This window comes from Acromyrmex echinatior, chromosome 3 (assembly GCF_024713525.1).
Source record: "Acromyrmex echinatior isolate Ae372 chromosome 3, ASM2471352v2, whole genome shotgun sequence".
NCBI classification, from domain to species: domain Eukaryota; kingdom Metazoa; phylum Arthropoda; class Insecta; order Hymenoptera; family Formicidae; genus Acromyrmex; species Acromyrmex echinatior.
In genome coordinates, this window is record NC_141854.1 from 17,435,698 (window position 1) to 17,444,416 (window position 8,719).

At 32.2% G+C, this 8,719-nt stretch overlaps 3 protein-coding genes across 3 annotated transcripts; 1 reads left to right on the plus strand and 2 right to left on the minus strand.

Moving 5' to 3' along the window:
• Positions 1 to 50: 50 nt before the first annotated feature.
• On the minus strand, positions 51 to 3,005 carry LOC105150179 (WD repeat domain phosphoinositide-interacting protein 4). Its single transcript, XM_011063086.2, has 7 exons — positions 2,572 to 3,005; positions 1,940 to 2,207; positions 1,618 to 1,858; positions 1,167 to 1,315; positions 968 to 1,069; positions 494 to 612; positions 51 to 419 (listed from the first exon to the last, which is right to left on the minus strand). Exons 1-7 carry the CDS (start codon positions 2,615 to 2,617, stop codon positions 310 to 312), a joined length of 1,035 nt encoding a protein of 344 aa, XP_011061388.1. The 5' UTR covers positions 2,618 to 3,005; the 3' UTR covers positions 51 to 309.
• Positions 3,006 to 4,068: 1,063 nt separating this feature from the next.
• Positions 4,069 to 6,634, plus strand: Sf3a2 (splicing factor 3A subunit 2). The gene is made up of 2 exons (XM_011063063.2): positions 4,069 to 5,039; positions 5,583 to 6,634. The coding sequence occupies exons 1-2, from the start codon at positions 4,494 to 4,496 to the stop codon at positions 5,859 to 5,861; spliced, it is 825 nt and encodes a 274-aa protein (XP_011061365.1). The 5' UTR covers positions 4,069 to 4,493; the 3' UTR covers positions 5,862 to 6,634.
• Positions 6,084 to 8,364, minus strand: RpL27A (ribosomal protein L27A). The gene is made up of 6 exons (XM_011063076.2): positions 8,229 to 8,364; positions 7,856 to 7,919; positions 7,340 to 7,437; positions 6,888 to 7,037; positions 6,422 to 6,557; positions 6,084 to 6,215 (listed from the first exon to the last, which is right to left on the minus strand). The coding sequence occupies exons 1-5, from the start codon at positions 8,229 to 8,231 to the stop codon at positions 6,429 to 6,431; spliced, it is 444 nt and encodes a 147-aa protein (XP_011061378.1). The 5' UTR covers positions 8,232 to 8,364; the 3' UTR covers positions 6,084 to 6,215; positions 6,422 to 6,428.
• Positions 8,365 to 8,719: the final 355 nt, after the last annotated feature.

Sequence of the window (8,719 nt, forward strand, 5' to 3'; positions counted from 1 at the left end):
GATAGGTAATATAGATATAAAATTAAATAGATTGTTTGCTATACAAAATATATAATATAAATGTCTGTTCATATTTATTAAAACTGTATAATTATGGAAAGCACATAAATCATAAAAAAAGATTGTACTCGAAGATTCCATGAAACACTGACTTTTCCATGATTTATGTGCTTTTTACGTAATCGGCGATTCGATTACCTGTACAATTGTATCACATATAAGAAATTTCGCTCGTAAACCGACTAGAAATTTCGTTGCAAGTATATAGTCTTGTAACTATATGCACATGCATACGTAATAGGCCTCATATTAAAAATCGTCATCATCACACACGTCGAGGAAGACATCAAACGCTTGTCGATTGCAATTGCCTTCTGCGGTGAAGACGTATTTGTGAAACGTTCCGTCCATACAAACAGCTGAAATTACAAAAAAAAAATGAAAGTATAAAGGAAGAAACAGAGCGACATTTTTCGTAAAATAAATACAGTACCTATCACAGAATTGTGTGTACCAAACGCACAAACGCAAGCGCATTCTGGAGGTACTGTGAAGGTAGCCAATGCCCACTGACTCTCGACGTAATTGCCCAAAAATCCCATATTTGAAAAGCTAAAAATGAGATAACAATATATGAAAAGTTTGGCTGTATTAAATCGAAAAGTAGCATTACAACTACTGTAAAGCTGTGAATAAACTAGAGATTGAGATTAGTTTAGAATCTAATCAATCAAAGCAAAGTTCACTAAATTTGAGATTTTTTCTTTCTTCTGATTAATTAAATTTCAATTCAATTTCAATCTCTAGTCTGATCATGACTTAAGGATTTTTTAATGTGACTGCATTTAATTCCTCATGGATCTAAATATATGAACTAATCATATTAAAGAACAGTCTTGAAATAGTTGCAAAACTGTTTTTTCTACTGAACGCAGCCTTTATTTAAAAAACAATAAAATCTACATACGTGGATCGTCGATTCAAACTAGTATTTTTTAGGGCAAATATGTGAACTGTTCCTTTATCGCTCGAAACACATAAGAATTCCGAATCTCTGCTGAATGTTATGCTAAAAGAAAAAAAATATTAAGAAACCTTAAAAAACTGAAAAATATTTGCAGTATGGTAAAATACTATAACGTTAGATAATAATCTTGTATACTAACCAATAGAGAGTAGCAGGATCAGCACCGCGCCTTAATTCAACTAATAAACTCCTGCGTACAGAATCCCACACTCTGATTAAAGTTCCCTGAACAGATGCAGTCGCGATCATGGTCCCATTTCCATTAACTGCCAGACATGCCAGTGCACCCTGTTATTATTGCAACACATATATGGATACGATAATAAATAGAACAATAAAACATTGTTCGCTTTATTAACCATTAAAGTATCAATCAGGGATCTTGGATAGCTTAATACTTCAACTTATCGAGCAAAAAAATCTAAGTTTTAATTCTGTCATCTATATAAAGAATACAAAGAATTTTTAAAAAGAAATACTGAAAAAATACTGTAATATAAATAAAAATTAAAAATAAATTCTAAAGTAATTGAGCCATGTAAATTTTTATCATGTTGAAAAAGAAAAATCCAAGTAGCAAAAAGAAATACCTGATGTGCTGAAAGAGTAACAGGTGCACTGGAACTACCAGCTTCAGTTGCTCCAAGATCCACCAATTGTACACTACCGAGTTTGTGGCCAGGAAAAGCCAGTAATTGCCTTTGTGCTGTCACGAACGTCGCTATTTCCACCAAGCCCATTGGATTGTCTCTAGTTTCGAGCGTCAACAATCTTCGAACAGGCGTGGGAAATGAAAAGACGTGTATCTCTCGCTGCAGCGCCACTATCATTCTATGATATAAGAATATCTTTCTATAGAGCAGATGCTTAATGTACAAGAATTTGCAATGAGAGAACAAAAGGATTCCATACTTGTCCCTTCGCAATCTGACCGCTTTAATGATACTGGTAAAGGTGACTTCCATGACAAACTTCTTCAATAGATCGTCGTAAATCAGAACAGTATTATCAGCAAATTTAGCACGATTCCCACCACCTACCACGGCAATCACGTTTGTTCTCCAGAGCATCTCGGCCATGGAGATGCTTCCCATTAAATCATTATCAAAATGTGTCTTTTCAACCAATGGATCGACATTATAGATTCTCAGTCCAGATTCCATGCAGCACGTAAAACAACCTGAGAAAGAGAGATTGTCTCAATGCTCAATGTTATAAATATGATAAAGAAAGAAATGATAGAGCTTTAAAGAGAGCTTTAGAAAGGATTAGAGGAAAGTAAGAGTATATTTAACTAATCAAAAGGGAACAATATAGGAATCATATTCAATTATACAAAAAAGTTGGAAAAAATAATATAAATTTAAAAATGAATTTAAACTACAAGAACAGCATAAGAAAGATTATTTTTAGACGTCATATAATCTTAAGAAGATAAAAAGATATACAAATCTCACCAATTGATGGGAATAACTCAAAAAAAGACTCAATGCCAATGAAAAAAAGAATGTACTTTGTGGTTTAAATTGTAAATTAAAGTTTACCTTGATCCTGATTGAATCTCAGGCTATGAATGCCCCTCGCAGCCATCGTGACTCTCGCAGTTAATCAACAAAGAGTCAACGATGGTAATAGAAGCAGTCGTCTTTCGGAAAGAATTCGAGATTCTCCTATTTTTCTTCAGGGAAAATGACTTTTTAGCGACAGTTCAAATTTCGAATCCATGATACACAGTCAATCTGCATGCTGTAAATATTCCTATTCAAAATTCTATTATTTATTAGAATTCCTTACATGAATATTATTATTTACAGTCAACAAGTGCCTTCTTACACCAGCGAGCATACGAATATATATAGAAAGAGAACTGAGGTTACCGATGAGGTATGGTTGATACCAACATTATCGTCTTCACTTTTCGGGAAAATGTCGTCTAATCCTTCCTGTAAAAGTCGAATATTCGGGCCAATTGTTTGAAATGTATTTTCGTAAGAACTAATACTTATAATCGAATTTATTTAAATTTTATTATTATTAATTGATCTATGTAAATATTATTAAATAATATTTCTCTATAATAACTTATGTATATATGTAAAAAGAGACGTAGAAAAAGAAAAGATATAAAAAAGAAACCGATTTGTACGTATAAAAAAATATAAATAAAAAGAATATTGTTTTTTAATACATTTTTACATCTTACGATAAAATTTATATTATATTACCAAAAATTTGATAATCTTTGGAGAACACCTCAAAAAATTTAACTATTTTTAAAAAAAAGTACTTATTTGCGGAAATTATTGTATTACGCAAAATTGAGTAACGTAAAACTATACAACAATGTAAAAACCTTCTTCTTTTTCTTCTAAGTAAAATGGCACAAGTAAAAACCGTGTTCAGTTATATTTGCCTGAAGCGGTTTCAACCTATCAGAAACTATTGGGTCATCTAAAAAGTATCCGCGGTTTTTTGTCACTAGATGGTGTTGACCATCAACACCATGTGGGGAATTCTTAATACCTCACTAGCGCAGCGAGTGTAGAAAGCTTAAGGATTATGTTGGTAACGAATTGCCTAGCAGCGTAAAAATAATAAAAAAAGAAATATTATAATAACAGATCAATAAAAGTGTTCGTCCTGTACGGTCATATAAAATTGTGCTCGTGAAATAAATATTATTATTACCAGTTACAAATAAAGTCTTGATTATTATTTTCTTTATCACATCACACGACAAGCGTGGGCTTGTCAAGAGAATCTGACTTATCCATTGAGTCACATATTCCCACAACCATCTAGTGACAAAAAACCGCGGATATTTTTTAGATGACCCAATATATAATCCAGTGTATCTGATTTCTGATAGGTTGAAATCGTATTATTTCTATTGCTATCACTATTCAGAAAGTCAATTGTGTATCTTGAAATGAGGTGAAAATTACAAAAGTGAGCAAATTCACATTACAATTTTTGATGATTTCACAATAAACAAATCAATTTTTCTCATTCACCTTTATAGGCTGAATGTAAAGTCTGTTTACATATATTGTATATTTGGACATTGAAAAGAGACAATAATGCTGAGAGTGTGAGCAAATTGAATTTTGACGATTTCTCAAAGGTTCTTGAAGAAACAAAAATTTTTGCCAGTTCCTATCTCGAAATACATTTAATATATAATTTAATTGATATAAAAAGAGCTAAAAAAAGCCGCGTTGAGACATTTTCATATTGGATTGATTGATTTCCGGAATGTCATCCAATACGAATCGAGAAACGCTAATCTCGAGTGCGAATGTGAAGTAGCAAGCTATCTATTTGATAACGTCATAAAACGCGGTTATGTTAAACTAAGTAAATTCAAGTGAGGTTATTGATTTATTTACGATAACGTTGACGAGTATCTACACTTACAAAGAGCGATTTTCATTCTACTGACGCGGCTTATTCTCGGAGAACAACAATGGATTTCCAGAATCGTCCAGGCGGCAAAACCGGCGGTGGCGGCGTCGCCTCCTGGTCGGAGAGTAATCGCGATCGTCGGGAGCGTCTCCGTCAGCTTGCTTTGGAGACCATTGATCTAAACAAGGATCCGTATTTTATGAAAAATCACCTAGGCTCATACGAATGTAAACTGTGTCTCACTTTACACAACAATGAGGGCAGTTATCTAGCACACACTCAGGGTAAGAAACATCAAGCCAATTTAGCCAGGAGAGCTGCGAAAGAAGCCAAGGAAGCACCACAGACCCTTGCACCAGAAAAGCCCCGGGTCGAGCCGAAGAAATTTGTGAAGATCGGTCGACCTGGTTATCGAGTCACCAAGCAGCGTGATCCGGAGTCTGGCCAGCAGAGTCTGCTGTTTCAAGTAGATTATCCAGAGGTGGCGGACAATGTGATACCACGACATAGGTTCATGTCTGCCTATGAGCAAAGGGTCGAGCCACCAGATCGCAAATGGCAGTATCTGCTGTTCGCAGCTGAGCCATATGAGACTATCGCCTTCAAAGTATGATTATTTCTGAAGAATGTTTATTAACATCAGTATCATTAAATTACTTGTCAATTTTGTAATATTACTTTCAAAAATTTGTAATAATACTTTTAAACCTTAATTAAGTTAAAACAAATAGAAGTTTCTGTTTAATTATTCATATACATGTTTGATTTATCAGAATTGGACAAATAAATTTAAACGTATTCAATTTAAGACTTTTTATATGTCAAAATCAGCAAATAATTGATGCTCAGTTTACATAAATTGATTATAAAATTCATACAAAAATATTAAACATTGAGATGCATTTTGACTGAATATAACTCTTTTTACATATTTGTATGCTTATTTCTATGTTCTCACATTCTCTTTCTATTTGAATATTAGGTATTCATTTCATTGATTATGTTTGAATAATTAAAACAGGAATTTCCATGTTTAATATAAATGATATTTAAAAGTAGTAATAGTAGAAAAGTTTTTCTTTATTCACATAATCGATATTTTCTTTTTTCATAATCAATAGTTTCCTTATTCACATAATCAATATTATAGGTTCCTAGTAGGGAAGTGGAAAAGGCAGAAGGAAAGTTTTGGACTCACTGGAACAAGGACACGAAACAATTTTTCTTGCAGTTTGCATTTAAAAACGAGAAGCCAGCTGTGGGTAAAGTACCACCACCGCCAGTTCCTCTGATAAGACCAGGATTAGGCCCGATGGTGCCTGTTCCACCACCTCCGCCCAGACCGCCAATGTTTAATCCGGTACCACCACCACCAGCTCTCTTAGCACCCGGGATGCAAATACCTCCACCACCACCTCACATAGCATAAGGAATCTAGTGGGATACGAGACTTATATAAGGAATCTAGCGGGATACGAGATTCATATAATCTTTTTTATATTAGTGCTTAGATCTTTGCTATCTATGTTACAAAAGATTGATCTTATTCTAAATCACGAAACTTAAAATGTGTTTGGTTTGTATAATATAAGTGAAATCTAACTATAATTTTATAAGAACAAAACAAATTGTGAGAAAGGAACGAGACGAATGTGATTAAAAAAATGTTTATTTATCATTTCATCGAAATACATTCTCTGTAAATTAATATCGATCTTCTATCTTCACAGGTTGCATCAAAGTTTGAGTACTTACAAAGTACACGTTTATGAAGATTGATATTCTGAAAACAAAACGTATAAATTAGCATTTTATTTACATAAAATATTTAAGGATATTTCATAAAATTGTTAATCAGAATGCAACAATCTACACTAATGCATAACATTATGTTAAAATGCTATACAATTTTCAGACCGCCCGTTGCTGAATCATCACAATAACAAAAAGATATCACCGAAGAAAAAGTTTAAAGGGAAATTAACATACTCGATGATTATGCACACAAAACACATGCCCCACCAACTGCCTTGATCTTGTCCTCTGCCTGTTTGCTGAAGAATTTAGCCTTTACAATAACAGGTTGCTTCGGCAGGCGTCCTTTTCCTAAAAGTTTGTAATATCCCTGAAAAAAGTTGATATTGATATCAATAAATATTTATATATTTTATATGCCAAAATAAAAGTGCAAACGTAATTGAATTGTCGTGTTTTATTATATAATTTTTTTTTAAATATTTTATAATAATCAGAATGCAACATTCTACAGGAATATAAGTGTTGTACAGCACTTTTCAGTCCGCCCGTTGCAAATCATCATATGAGGAAATACAATATAAATATTTAAAAGAAAATATGATACACTGAAACTTTAATAGTGAACCTCGAAATAACGCACAACGCTATTATGAAGCTCCAGTGTACATAAAATTATGATTACAAAAAAATTACTTACCGCTTTGACAAGATCGATTACGGGAGCTTTGCCTTCAACATCTTTGTACTTCAATCTTGTCTGTTCAGAGACCAGAGTCCACAATTTGTCTAGATTTATAGTGGGACACCATTTAGTGTTGCGTCGTAGATGATAATTCCTCATACCGAGCTGTAAGTTGAAGAAAAAAATATCAATTATTTGTAAATTCTCAAATAACATTTTTATATAGTTATTAGAAATTATTCAGATTATACAAATACAATCAATATAATTCAGTTCGCCGGTGAAAATTGAAGTCTCATCATCTGATACATAAGATCTGTTCTTTCTAACTGAACTTCTTGCATCGTTCGTCTTTCCTCTTTATTTTTCTTCAACATTAAAAAAAAAAGAAGAAAAATAAATCATGCAAAAAGCTAAAAAATCTATAGCTATTTTTATCGTGCAATATTACATAGATATATTCTTACCTTTCCAAAATAACCAGGATGGTATTTGTCAAAGTTGATTCGGTGATGGTGCAAACCACCGGCGTTACCGCGACCACCTGGATGTTTCCTATGCTTGCCTAAAAGATAATAAATAAAAAAATATATTAATCAGTATATATCTTTAATATATCTATCTGATAAAAAGAAAAAAAACAACTAGTTATATCAAAAGTTGAATCAAAATACAGAAGTCAGGACGCATGATAGAGGAATAATCGTATATGTACAAAAAATGAAGCATCTTTGATTCCAAATAACTTTAGTCGGAATTTTTATTCAAGGACTCCAGTTGAAATTTTGGAAGGAATATTCTACAATAACAAAAATTTAATTTCTTCTTTTTCAAAGACAAGAATGTGAAATTTTAATCTCAAATTCATAGTTATGTATTGTGCCGTTTATTTATTAGCATCATTTATTATATTACTAATACTAATTTATATTTACTTTATGCATGTGGTTATAGCTACAACAAATTTTACCGGGTAAACTTACCAACGCGACCGTGGCCATGGCTCACGTGTCCACGTAACTTCCTGGTCTTCTTCTTGTGTGTAGACTAGGTAAACATAACAAAGTAATGCAAAAGATCAACAATACACAATGATGACTAATGTTGAAATTAACGATTAATTCGAAAATTGTCTTCGATTATGTTATTCAATATGAAATAATGATCGTTTAGGTTAACACTTTCCGGTTTAATAAAAGACATATTGTAACATTCTCTTCGCGAATGTAATAAATGCAGAAAATTATCCATGATAATGTTAATTGTATGTTTAATGGAAATAAATTGGGAATAATGCGACGATGTCTTTAATATCTTTGGATTATTTTGGAGATAGCACAATACAAAAACACTCACCATGCCGACGAAGTAATGAAGGAACAAAATCGTAACAGTCCTGCCAATGCAAATCCATCAAAATGTATATTGCACATGCGCGTTGGAAAGCTCAGCCAGCAAATTAATGGAAAATCTTCAAATGTGACGGTCAATAAAGTAGATTTGTGACCAACTTGCAACTGATTATCATCTGCCGCAAAAGAACTATATGTGATTAAAAAAATAATGGTTTCATTTTCTTCGAATTGCATCAATATACTACATATTTTATTTATTGACAAATCTTTCTATTATTATTATTTTATACCACTTTAGGAAGTGTAAAATAATAAGAGAATTCCGTTAGTCCACATCTATTTACATTGACCAGTGTCTAGTAATTTTCCCGTGTACACTAAGAATATTTTATATTAAATTTATCACTTTTTTAAATATTATGGATAATCGAATTTTTTTCAATAAGATATATATAAAATTAAATACGTTAATAACTAATTTAAACAATGTAT